Consider the following 13,623-nt stretch of genomic DNA (forward strand, 5'->3'; position numbering starts at 1 on the left):
GGACTGGGCTTTCCCCCTCAGGGACTGGCTCCTCTCTAAGCACAACTTAGGCCTGAGTATCCATTTTAGGGAATGGTATATAGACAGAGGTGTGAATTCTGGCTCTATCCCTTTCTCAATGAAAAAGTTTTGTTTTATTTGTTTTGCAGTATTGAGCATCAGACCTGTGTATGCTAGGCAAGTGCTCTACCACTGAGCTGTACCTCCAGTGACTGCTAAGAGGTTTTGGAATCATCTGTTTGTTTGTTCCTGTCTGACTTCAGGAATGATTCCACAAGTCTTTTATTAATTTTTTTTTTGTACTGAGGATCGAACTCGGGACCTTGCGCTTGCAAGGCAGGTGGCAGAACCACTGAGCTAAATACCTGGCCCTACTAATTTTTTTAAATTTCATTTTGTTTGGTCTTGCATTGCTAAGGATAGAATCCAGGCATGCTCTTCCACCGAACTACACCTGTAGTCTTTTTATTTTTTATTTTGAGATAGGATTTCACTAAGTAACCCAGACTGGCCTTGAACTTGCAATCCTCATGTTTCAGTTTCCTGAGTAGCTGGGATTTTAGGCATGCCCAACCTTCCCTAGTTTTACTTCATCATTACAATATGTATGTGTTTTCAAAGGCAGTTTGTTTTCAAAAGCAATTTTGATTTATGTCTTAGTGACAGGATAATACCAAAGTCATTTATATGTGTAAATATATATACACATATACTCTAGGTGTATAAATATATATATAAATTTTTCCAAAGACTATACATGTTGGCATAACAATGTGAATAGAGAAAAGCAATGTGTTGTTATTAAACTTTGTCAGCAATAATAATTTTAAAACTCAATTCAGTGACACACTTAGCTGCTCCCAAATGCAGGAGTTGTCTTTCACCTCTTTCTCTTGTCACTGTCTCAGAATCATCACCCAAACCCAGCAGTTCCACTTACTGAATAGATCTTTACTGTGTCCACTTCTTTCCACCTCCACAGCCTCCTTCTTAGACTAAACTTCTGTTGTCTCTCTTCTGGAATTCAGAAACTTCCCACCTGATCTGCTCTCTTACCTACTTCTAATCCTTTATGTGCCAGCCAGAAGAACTTTTAAAAATAAATCTACACAGGGCCGGGGATTTAGCTCAGTGGTTCCACCACCTGCCTCACAAGCCCAAGGTCCCGAGTTGGATCTCCGGTACCAAAAAAAAACTACACAGGGGTCAGCTATATCTGAAGCCAATATGGCAAAAGCTAAGACTTGACAAATTTTGTTGATGATTATCTGATGTTTGTTTCATTATATCTTTCTGAATGCTTGAAATATTTAATAATAACAAATTTTAAAACATAAAAAAAATCTGGTCATATTACTCCCACCCTCATCTTGTTTAACATGGCTTTTAGGACAAAGGCTAAATTACTGTTACTAATACTACTAATTTTAAATATGGGAAAATGTCAAATTGACACAAAAGTAGAAAGAACATTGGGCTGGGGGTTTAACTCAGTGGTTCTGTGGCCTGCCTCGAAAGCACAAGGTCCCAAATTCAATCCCCAGTACCAAAAAAAAAAAAGTAGAAAGAACATTATGATGAGCCCCTTGGAAAGTGCACCCACGAGGCTGCTTCATACAGTATCCAAGGCCCTGTGTGACTGAGTCCTTCCACTTTTCAACTTCCTTTTATGCTACCCACTCTCCCCACTGGTCACTGGACTCCAGTCACCCTGGCCTTCTTTCTCACTTTCTAATAGGCAGCCTCCTTCCCTTTCAAGAATTCAATAAGATATTTTTTCTGGAATGTTCATTCATTCTTGGACTTTCACTTCGCCTCTTTTTTTTTTTTTTTTTTGGTACCAGGGATAAAGCTCAGGACCTCACGCTTACAAGGCAGGCAGCAGAACCACTGAGCTAAATCCCCGATCCTCACTTTGCCTCTTTTATTCATTCACAAGTCTCAGCTGGGATGTCAGGGAGGCCATCCCTGACGTCACAGCCTGTATCTCCTGTCATACATCTTCATTGTACCTTGTCCTTTTCTTTCATCTCACTTATCACAACTGCAATGAAATGTTTACTGTTTCTCTGTCTCCTCTACCAAGCTGTGAGCTCCATGAGGAAGAGTTCAATGGGGACAACAGCATGTAAAGCATTATTTATATTGTAATATAGAATATTTGATAAATGAGGGCTGTGATAATCCCATTGAGAATGCAGAGGAGGTTCATTCAACCTGGGATGGAGAGCCCTCCCCCATGGAGGTCCAGTCAGGGTACACTTGGATGGACATCTAATAGTTCACCAAGCCTTGGCCAGAATACATGTGAAAGGGTATTCTAGGGAGAGAAAGTTAAATAAAGGGGCAGAAGTAGAATCTGCAGAACATGGTGAAACACACAGTCAGAGCTAGAGTACAGGGAATTTAAGTGAGCAAGAAAGGACTTAAATTTTATTGAAGGCCATGTTAACCAACTTGGACTTTACAACTGACAATGGGGAACTACAAGATGAGCTCCACACACAATCCATCTAAGCTAAAATAATGGAAACTGATATAATTACTTCAAGATCATCTACCTCAGCTCTCTTCTCATTATAGTTAAGAATCTGAGTCCTGACCTCTGGTCTCTGTTTTTCCTCTTCTTGTTTCTTAACTCATAAGTAAGTTGAGCCCCAGGGGACAGGAAGGATGAGGAAGACTAAGGTTCCTCCTATCTCAGCAAGTAAGAACATGGCCACACTCAGGCTTGGGCAGATGCTGCCCCAGAATTGGAAAACATGGAGATCCCAGTGCTGAACCAAAACCCCAAATATGCCATCTCCCCTGGCCTGGTGATTTTCTGGCTTGTGGTGGCCTCCTGGGACAGGGCCAAGGACATCATGCAGAGTGCCAGGGAATTCTCGCTAGTGCACTTACCACCCACTCAAGCAGCGATGGCAGCCAACAGACAATGCTGTGCCATTAAGGTGTTTGTGAAGAAGATACACTGGGCATTGTGGGCAATCCTGAAGGCCCTTTTTAGACTGGCTGGAAGTGAAGAAGAGAGAAAAGAAACAGGATTTGGAAGCAAACCAGAACTACTGGGGGTGGGGTATAGCAGGACAGAAAGAACACTCCCTGGGAGATGGGTGCTTGACTCCATATCTGGATCCCCTACCAATTTCTTCTGCAATTTTCTTTTTTTTTTTTTTTTTTTGGTACCGGGGATCGAACTCAGGACGTTGCGCTTGCAAGGCAGGCAGCAGAGCAATTTTGAATAAGTCAATTCCCCTCCCTGAGTTCTATTTTTCTCTTCTGCAAAACAAGCATGTTAAATTACATGATCTCTAAGTATTATTGACCAGTGCATTTCTCTGCCTTATGCCTTCAGTATGAATTTTTTGTTGTTGTTGTACCGGGGATTGAACTTGGAACCTTGCGCTTTCGAGGCAGGCAGTGGAACCACTGAGCTAAATCCCCAGCCCAGTATGAAATTTTTTTAAATAGTCATAACTCAGATGTGCTCAGCACCAAGGCTGGGGCCTTGGTTGTAGGAGTAGAAGAGAAAATGGTTTTAGTGGGACAGGAGATGGAGGAAACATGCAGTGACAGTGCCAGGCCCTGGGGAATCACCAGAAGGACCCAGTGATTTGGTCTGGTGCCTGTGACCACAGGTAGTGGTCAGCCTATTGCCAAGGAATATAGAAGCAAGAACATTGTAAAACTACTTTCTATGTGCCAAAATCAGCTAATTGCTTTATGTGCATGTATTAGTTTCTCATTGTTGCTGTAACGAATTACCACAAACTTAGTGTCTTAAGACAACACAGCTTGGGGTATAGCTCACTGGTAGAGTACTTACCTAGTGTGTGCACAAGACCCTGGGTCCAATCTCTGACACCACAAACAACAAAACACAAATTTGTCTTATGTTTCTGAAGGTCAGAAGTCCAAAATGGTACTTAGGGCACCAAAATCAAAGTATTGGCAGGGATCATTCTTTCTGGAGGGTCTAGGTAAAAATCCTTGCCTTCTCCTGTTTTTAGAGTCCATCCATATTCCTTGGATGGGGACCCTCCCATCAATGGCATTATACCAGCCTCCGCTTGGCATCACATCTCCTTCTCTGACTCTGAACCTCCTGCCTCCTTTATAAGGGCTCTCATCATTCCTAGGCCCACCTAATAACCTAGGATAATCTCCCCACTTGAAGATCCTTCACTTAATCAGATCTAATAAAGTCCTCTTTTGCCATGTAAAGTAATAACCATAGATTTTGGGGATTGGGATTGAACATTTTTGAAAGGTCATTGTTTTACCTACCACAGTGCATCTCACTGAATCCTCCTAACTGCCCTCCTTTTATCATCCTCTGTGCGAAGTTAGGTCATTTTCCCAAGGACACTCAGCTAGAAAGATAAAAGTTAAGCAGTATTTGCTGTGTGGCAGGGTCTTGGTCCCAAATGACTTATCTTTTCAGATAGGACCTCATCCAGTTCCCAGGTAGTGTATGTAGGAAATTCAACCTAACTCTCTGGAGGAGTCTCTGAGAAGCAGGCAGGGAACCTCAGACCCTGAAAAAGAGATTAGAATCAGCAATCGCAGCTTAGAACTTGATGCCAGAGAAAGAAACAAGCAAAAACTCAGTTGTAAGGACTAAGCTAACCCAGCAGCGGCTGGGGAAGGATGGTCTTAGGTCATCCTTCATGCCTGTACTCAGCAACACAATGGAATCTCAATGCTGAGCTTGAAGCTGCTGATGGATTGTTTGTCAACATTAGGAAATGGACCCTGAAGGACCAAGAGATGACAGCAGAGCTGAGTTACAAAAGGCAGGAGCTGGACCTTGAACCATTGTTAGTAGAAAATTTTTCTAAATGATGAGCATACTTTCTGTATTAGTAACTTATGAGTGATACTGAATCTAACACAACCATTTCTTCATGGCTCTGCCTGGGCCAGTGCTAGGTGTTACAGTGGGGAAAGGAGAGACTATGGTCCCTGCCCTCATGCTTTTATAGTCAAGTGGAGACAGATAATTCCCATGTGATTACAATACAGTGTGATGAGGATTGTGATAAGAAAGGTAGAATGCTAACAAGATGAAGGAGAAGCTCCTGATGTAGATTTAAGGGGGGGATAGAAGTCTTTCTTAGAGAAAGTGAGAGTTACCTTTCTGAACAGTGATCTATCCAGAAAGAACAATTTATGTGTCTGGAAGAACTAGAATACACTGGATCACTGAACACTAGATGAGGAATGGTAAAAGAGGCTGTGAGGGAGGCAGGGGCCAAATCATGAATGCTCCTAACTAAAGAAATGGAAAGCTTTGAGGCCCTGAATTCCTTTGGGGGTATTTGCATTGTTCCCTCTTCCTGGAACACTCTTTTGCTAGTAGTCACACAGCCCACTCTCTTACTTCCTTCATGTCTCTTGCTCAGATGTCAAAGAGATTTTCCCTGACCACCCTCTATAAAACAGCTGTCCATAAAACATTCACATTTTCCCCCCTTTTTCCTTTTGTGGTACCAGGAATTAAACCCAGGGCCTTCTACTTGCTGAGCAGGTGCTGTGCCACTGAACTATGTCCCCAGCCCTGCCCCCATCTTCCTCCTTGGCCAGTTTTATTCATAGCACTTATTACCTCATGGTTCTTCTAGTAGACTGCAACTAGAAAGTAACAAGAATGTTTTGTTCATTGTTATAAACCTAACAGTGCTTGGTGCATAATAGGTCCTCAATAAATACAGTATTTCCTAAATGAATATATGAACAGAAACAAGCAGATTCAATGTTTAGGTGGTAAAACCAAGAGTTTTTGGTCAAACACTGGATATAGGCAGTGAAGGAGAGAGGTGAGTCACAGGCCCTATGAGGCTTCTGGTTTGGATGACTGGGTAGGTGATGCCATACTCTGATGTAAGAACCACAACACAAGGGTATTGGAATCACTATGATCCAAGATAAGACACTGCATACTAGAAGTATGAAAAATAAGTCTCAGGAAGAGGAAGGGCTACCTGTCCAGTAGTCTGACAATGTAGAATGCCTGCATCCTGCTACTGTACTTACTAGCTTTGTGGTCTGGGTAATCACTTAATCTGTCCAAACCTCAGTTTCCTCATCTGCAGATTGGGGATCATCATTCCTACCTTGTAGGGTTGCTGCATTCTTGAGTGCCTCGTACAATACCAGGTACACAGTAGGTGCTCTGATATAGTAGCTTTTATCATTGTTAATATAATTAGAACATCTGACTGCTAAAAAGCTGATTCTTATATTGAGTTAAGACCTGTCCTTCAGTCTCATTCTGATCTGCATTTCGCCTTCTGGGCCAGCAGATATCCTTCATGTTTGTGTTCTGCTTTATACAGTCCTCCCTCCTCCAGCCTCGTCCATCTTTGCAGCACACACACATGTCCTTATTCCCTCTCTCCCCTGGCTGCTCTCCCTCAACCAAGCTCAAGTTTGGCACCATCCCTCCACAGATTAATCTCTAGAGGGCTGGGGATGTAGCTCGATAGTAGAGTGTTTGCCTACATGTACAAGCCCCTGGGTTCAATCGCCAACAATAAGGGGAAAAAAAACCCTCTAGAATAGAACTTCAAACTCCAATGTGTGTTGGCCAATACCTTGTCTCTTTTGCTTACATTATCATCCTAAAGTATGACCTTGGTTGCATAAACTCTTTGATCAGAGTTGGGTTTTTCTGTTGTTGTTGTTGTTGTTTTCTTCCTCATTCTAGTCTATGCTTCCAAATTTGACAACGTATTGCCTGGTCTTTGTTTATAGACTTCACCTGGCCACTTCATTTCTGATCAAACACCTGATCCCAGTCATTCTCTCACTCCTCTAGGCTGTCCAGTCTGGTTAAGGTGTGATGCTCCTGAACACCCTTGGAGAGCACCTGTTCCAAATGATTAAGCTTCCCTCCTCTCCCCCTGGCCATCTCTTTTTTCCAAGCACCATCAGTGATTTGTTTCTTGCCACCCCCATTGCCACTTCTAGTCTCGCCACCGCCTCTGCTGTCTACCACTCTCTTCCTTCTTTTGTCCATATTTTTTTTCTCCTTGTTTTTCGCAGCTCTCTCCTTTTCCCTGCCATTACTACTGAATGTCTCAGGGGATTTGGCTTCTCAAGGACCCAGATCCCGCCTTTTGGCCAGCAGACCAATCACACTGTTTTGTCTATGATCTCTGCATCCTTGGTTCAGCTCAGCTATTTTGGTCCCTGCTTGCATTCTGAGATTCTTCTCACTTTCCTCTGGATTTACACCTCTTTCCCCACTTAGAGGGTGACAGACATCTTAGAGTTGGTTAACTGAACTGTAAAAGTTGGACTTCTGACGTGGCTGGTGATTGATTAATGGATCCAAGTGTAAAAAGATAAAAGGTAAGTCATTCTGTTTAAAACTGAGTGAGACTTTCTCCCTTTAGTGGATTTTTATCTTTTTTTTCAAATGAGAAAAAGGTGACTTTCACTTCATCAAGCAAGGAAGTCAAGCCACATTTGATTGAATTTCATCAAATATTTTGTTCATCCTCTAATAGCTACCAGGAATTATGATTAGAGCTTTCACGTGTATTACTCATTAATCCTTCCCAAGATGAAATCCCTTTTTTGGTACCCAGACAGTGCCTCCTGACCAACTGTTCATTCATTCATTTATTCATTCATAAACTCAGCGATATTTATTGTGCCAGACACTCTGCTAAGTTCCTTGTAGCAGATACAAAAAAAATTGTGACACAATCTCTGTTCCCAAGGAACTCAATCTAATAGGGGGAAAACAGACATATCAATGAACAGGTACAATACATTGTGAAAGTTGGGTTTATAGTACTGTGTACAAAGTACTACAGGCATAGAGAGGGCTACCCATGAGGTCTGCCAGGTAGAGTTAAGAAAAGTTTAACAAAGGAGGTGATATTTGACCCAACTCTTGAAGGATGAATAGGAGTTTACAGCAGGAAGTGTCAGCAGGCAGGGGATGTTTGGAAATTTGTATGACTAGAGTATAGAACACTCACTCCCACCTCCTGAGGCCTTCTGCCAGAGAAGTTAGAGGACTGCCTGAGTCGCAGAGCAAGTGAGTGGCAGAGACAGGACTTAACGGAGAAAGTAGAATTGTCTGGCCCCCAACATATTCCCTACCTTCCTGTGCTCTAATTTCCATCCAAGCACATATACACACGCTCTCACAATACTCTGCCAGGTCCCATCTCAATGTCCTGTTCCAGTCTTGGATACTGTCATTTGACCAGCCTCTCCCCCTCCTACTCCCCCTTAGGGATCTGCCTCTGCTCTGAGAATTGTCCGCAGTGACCCGCAAAGCCCAGAGAAGGCACTAGTACGATACTGCCCCTTATCCACCATGTGTCTGACCCAGTCAAGCATTTGGTCCTGACCCAGATATTTGCTTAGTTCTTAATCCTCTAGCCTGGGTGCCTTTCATAATGGGTCCTGATTGCTCTGAGGTGCTCCTTGCTCAGATGTCCCAGAAGAGGAGGGGGGTAAACCATGTTGCCAGCCCTTTACTGACAAGAAACTAGTTTTAATTCCCCCAAGCCTTAGAAGGCTAATGTGGGTTTATGTCAAGGGTTCCCTATTCCTTATTTTCTATCATAGGCAGCAATGAAGTCAGGAGGGGAGAAGTTTCTTCAATTCTATGTTCACTTAGAGATAGGCACTAAAATATCCTTAGTAAGCTAATCTGTGTGTCAGCACTGTCCAGAGTCCCTGAGCCATTTCTCAAATGTTTTAATTCAACTTAATGAGATGTTTAGAAAACTAATAGAGTTCAAAAACAGGAAGGAATTGGATATATTTTACTACACCTCTTTTTGGAATTGTTTGGGGCAAAACACAGATTAAATATAGGGGTTTTTTGGTTTTGTTTGTTTGTTTTTTGAGACACAGTCTTGCTATGTAGTTCAGGCTGACCTTGAACTCACTATGTAGCCCAGGCTGGCCTCAAATTCATTCCAATCCTCCTGCTTCAGCCTCCTGAGCGCTGGGATCACAGGCATGCACCACCATGACTGGTTTAAATATGTGGTTTTTTTGGTGTTTTTTTGTTTTTGTACCAGGGATCAAACTCAGGATCTTGCACTTGTGAGGGAGACAGTAGCATCATTGAACTAAATCCTGGCCCTAAATATGTTTTTAAGATGTTTAAAGTAGAAACATAATTTGGTGGTTTGAAGGATGAAAAAAAGAAATCTCTACTTCCAGGAATCACCATGTTCTACATTTTAGCTGCTACATATTTGCCTGAAAGGTTCCTGGCAGAAAGGCCAAGAGGGAAATCCACTGGGTTACCCAGTGTTCCTTTTTCTTATATCTTAAAGCTTACATAATCTCCTTTCAGAAGACATTTTCCTCAAGCTAAAGGTTGGTCTTGGGGATTACATACAGAGTCAAGAGTATGTAATCCAATTTAGCTGTCATTTCACCCACTGACTACTGTCCTTCTCTTCTGTGAGAGGACCATGTCCATGTCACCCAGTAGAAAACAGTCTTGATCGTGATAGATGTTCTACCCTCCATCAGACCCACACTAACTCTTGGCCCAGGTAGAAAATGAGAGGGCAGAATACTTTGATTTCAAAAGGCAGAGAAGGTCTAAACCATGTTTGCCACTTGATTTTATAAAAGGTAACGGAAGCACCATCTGAAGGATAACAAGGGCTGAGAATATATCTCAGTGGTAGAGAGCTTGCCTGGCATGTACAAACCCCTGGGATCAATCCCCAGTACCAAAAGAAAAAAACCTAAGGAATACAAGTGATCAATAGGTATAAGATACATTTATTCATTTCATCTTAACAACAAACTCGTGGAGAAAGAATTGTTATTTATATTTTCCAGCTAAGGACTCTGAAGCTCAGTTTGGCCAGGACCACAAAGTTTGAATTGGTAAGATCAGGGTTCCATCTCAGGATTGTGCCTTTCTCATTCTACAATCCTATTTCTTCATCCTAAAGTTTTTTGGGGTTTTTTTGTACCAGGAATCGAACTTGGGACCTTGCACTTTTGAGGCAGGTGGTGGCACTACTGAGCTAAATCCCTGGCCCCATCCTGAAGTTCTTAAAGTTTCCATAAAGGAAGTGCATGTAGTATGACCTGCTGGCTATGAAAAGAATACACCAATAGGGGCGAAGGATTTAGCTCAGTGGCACCACTCCTGCCTTGCAAGCACAAGGTCCTGAGTTCAATCCCCAGTACCCCCCCCAAAAAAAAGAATACAGTGCTAGGACTTATTGCTCTGAGGATGTGACTTCACCTGGGGCTAAAAGTTGGGGCACCCAGGTGAGTGGAGGGATCAGTTTCCCTGCCATTTCCAATTATTTGGGTTCTATTTGAACTTTTTGGCTGGTCCTGGCTCATAGTCAAGTCACAAGTGATTCTCTGTAATATGTTCAATTTGTGAACAGGTGATAGATAATATGTCCTATCTCTCCACTTCCCTCCTTTCCCAGATCTCTGCTCATTAACACTGCCCCTCCCTGCCCCACCCCCCACCCCACCCCCTAGTTCTAGCCATTTTAAATGCTGCCTAGAATTTGCCATGCTCTTCCACACTTCTGGGCAGTGGCACTTGCTGTGTCCTTTAAGCCTTCAATCTCATCTTCACCACGAAGCTTTCCCTGAGCTCCCCTTTCTCCTCACCCTCTCTTTTCTCCCACAGAACCCTGTGTACACATGCTTTTCAGCACCATATTTTCATCCTGGGTTTACCTGTCAGTCTGAGTTCCTTATTCATCGATGTACCCTCAGAACCTTGCACGGGGTCTAGAATGTTTTAGTGCTCAGTGATGTTTGTTGGATGAACATGATGAACAGCTACTGTGTGTCCAGCACTATCCTGGGCACTAGGTATCCAGAGACAAGTAAGACATAGACCCTTCCCTTGAGAAGCTTAGTTAGAAACTGGAGGCAACCAATATGTAATTACTGAAGCCCAACTTTATAAGATCCATAATATCTCTAATAGGGGGTTTGGGGAGCACAGAGGAGAGAGAAAATAACTTAGCCTGGGAAGTCTTCCAGAGTAGTAATTTATGGGCTTGGGCTGAACATTAAAATATAAAAGATTTTTACCAAACTAAGAATATACTAGGCAGAGAGAAAAGCATGGAAGAAAATCAATGTTTGGGAAACTGAAAGAAGTATTGATATTCTGTCTCATCGTTCAGAATGAAAACATGTTTTATATACCAAATGTGAGAGAAGTAAAGTTGTCACTCTGTTGTGGATGTTTTAAGACTTTATTAGTCTGACAATTTTGGTTTTAATCAGTCAGATGGATTTTAATGCAAGGCAGTAAAGATGGTATAGTCACTTTCTTATTTACAGTTTCTGGTCTGCCTCCTTCCAAAAATAGTTTAAATTGACTTATAATAAAACACATCCACAGCAAGCCTGTTCACACAGAAACAAGAAACAAAAGCTATAGGTAGGAAAGGAATAATACCATTTCCCAAGGTGCTTTTTCCTTCATTCGCTCACTTGGTGTTGAGGATGATCACATGTTCAGGTGTTCAGGATGAGGGTGGACAGGGAATAGGGCTTTCTGGCTTTGAGCCTGGCATAAGGCGTGCACTCAAAAATGTTTGTGGGCGCTGGGGATTTAGCTCAATGGTTCCGGCGCCTGCCGCACAAGTGCGAGGTCCAGAGTTCGATCCCCGGTACAAAAAAAAAAAAATGTTTGTGGATTCAGTGATCACACAGATACTTTCCCCATTTCCAAATATTGCCACAAATATTCCTGGTGCTTCCTTTTCCTTTGGTTTTCATCCCCTCATACTTTTGAGTGGAAATAATCATCTTTACTTTGTTATTTTTCAGACACATTGCTTGTTTGATTTTCTTCATTCAAACTTCTTTCAGATTCTCTTGCCTTCTTAAAGTTTTTCCTTTTTAAAACTTAGAAAACAGAAAAGCACAAAATGAAGTCCCTCTGATACTCCAACACAAGGATGTTTTAAAAAAACTTTCAAAGAATCTGCAGAGGTAGCTCAGTGGGAGAGCATATGCTTAGTATGTGGGAGGCCCTAGGTTCCATCCCACATACATACATACATACATACATGTTGAACGTTTGGACTTTCAGAAACGTTTTCAAGATTAAGACAAAAAATTTCTGAATATCCTTTACCTGGATTCCCCAACTGTTAACATTTTACTACATTTGCTTTATCTAGCTACCTGTCTGTTTTCTCTCCCTAGATATATTTATGTATTTATTTCTGAACCCATTTAAGAATAATTTGAAAACATAATACACCTTCATTTAAGACTAGTTCACTGTATATTTCCTAAAAACAAAGAATTCACTTGCATAACAGGTATTTTTTCTATACGTCTATTATTTATTTATACTTAAATTTAAGAATTTATATTTATATTATAATGGCTTGATTTTGAGGGGAAATGATTTACCAATAAAAATTGTATACAATCTCTTACCAACAGATATTCTACAATGTGATGCTTTGTCAGACTCTGATTTTAGACACTATGAGTTTCTAGTGGACACATTTCCACAGACTGTTCTTATCTTCCAGCATGTTGATCTTATATCAGTGGTTTGGGGGGGGGGGGGTACCGGGGATTGAACTCGGGTCCTTGCGCTTGCACAGCAGGCAGTGAAATCACTGAGCTAAATCCCCGGCCCATCTTATATCAGTGGTAAGCAGTGAATCAATGAATAAAGAGGCAGAATGGGGGAAACCTTTGAATGAAAATTTATCTTTATTCTGTACCCAGTAGAGATCCAGTGAAAGGTTAACAGCAAGGGAGTGAGCCAATCAGAACTGTATTTTCTGGAGATTAATTAACAGTGTCTGCAGGATGGAGTGAAGGGGGAAGAAATCAGAGCATGAGTCCTTAAGGCACGTGGGAGAATGATCCCTAGTTTGAAGGACAAATCTCTGCCAGTGTAGAATGGAGCCTTCTCCACCATAATGCATCCTTTTCTTTCCCATATCTTTCAGAACTGGTTAAAGTCATATGGCTATCTGCTTCCTTATAATTCCCGGGCATCTGCATTGCACTCAGGGAAGGCCTTACAGTCAGCAGTCTCCACTATGCAGCAGTTTTACGGGATCCCAGTCACCGGTGTGTTGGATCAGACAACGATCGAGTAAGATATGCGTAGGATATTGTGCCTTTGAGCTTTGCATTCATATTTGTCATAGCCTTATGTACACACCATGCCCATTCTACTTCCCTGTCTTTTATTCCAACAGTGCCATCCTGGGCAGAAACACCACAAAGTGCACTTTGCTATTTGAGCTGAGAGTGTACTGGGATGGGAGTCCCACCTCTGTCATTAACTTGCTATGTGACCATGGACAAGTCACTTAACCCTTCTGGTCCTCAGTTTCCTTGTCAGTACAATGAGGGGGTGTCGTAAAAGGCATCTTAAATCTTCTCTGGTTCCAATTTAATGGTTCTATGAGTCACCTTCTGGAGTTCCCTGAAATGTACATGTCTCCCTTGTTACAGAGAACTCTTGAAAGATACTAGGTTGACAACTTTTGTTCCACTTTTCCCATTTACCAAATACCTGCTGAGTGCCTGCATGCTTCAGGCACAGTGCTTGCCCTGGCATCCTGACCTTTGGAAGCTCACACTGTTTAGTGAAAAACACAG

At 42.1% G+C, this 13,623-nt stretch overlaps 1 protein-coding gene across 1 annotated transcript in view; it reads left to right on the forward strand.

Moving 5' to 3' along the window:
• Mmp24 (matrix metallopeptidase 24) overlaps window positions 1–13,623 on the forward strand; it is a 44,612-nt gene that overhangs the window by 5,523 nt on the left and 25,466 nt on the right. Inside the window, exon 2 of the mRNA XM_087188942.1 lies at window positions 12,963–13,111. Coding sequence (XP_087045068.1) covers window positions 12,963–13,111 — 149 coding nt within the window. The remainder of the gene's footprint in view (window positions 1–12,962; window positions 13,112–13,623) is intronic.

The sequence above is a fragment of the Heterocephalus glaber genome, unplaced genomic scaffold (assembly GCF_053883595.1).
Source record: "Heterocephalus glaber isolate CG9 unplaced genomic scaffold, H.glaber_assembly_v1.0 deba00001532, whole genome shotgun sequence".
Lineage (NCBI taxonomy): Eukaryota > Metazoa > Chordata > Mammalia > Rodentia > Bathyergidae > Heterocephalus > Heterocephalus glaber.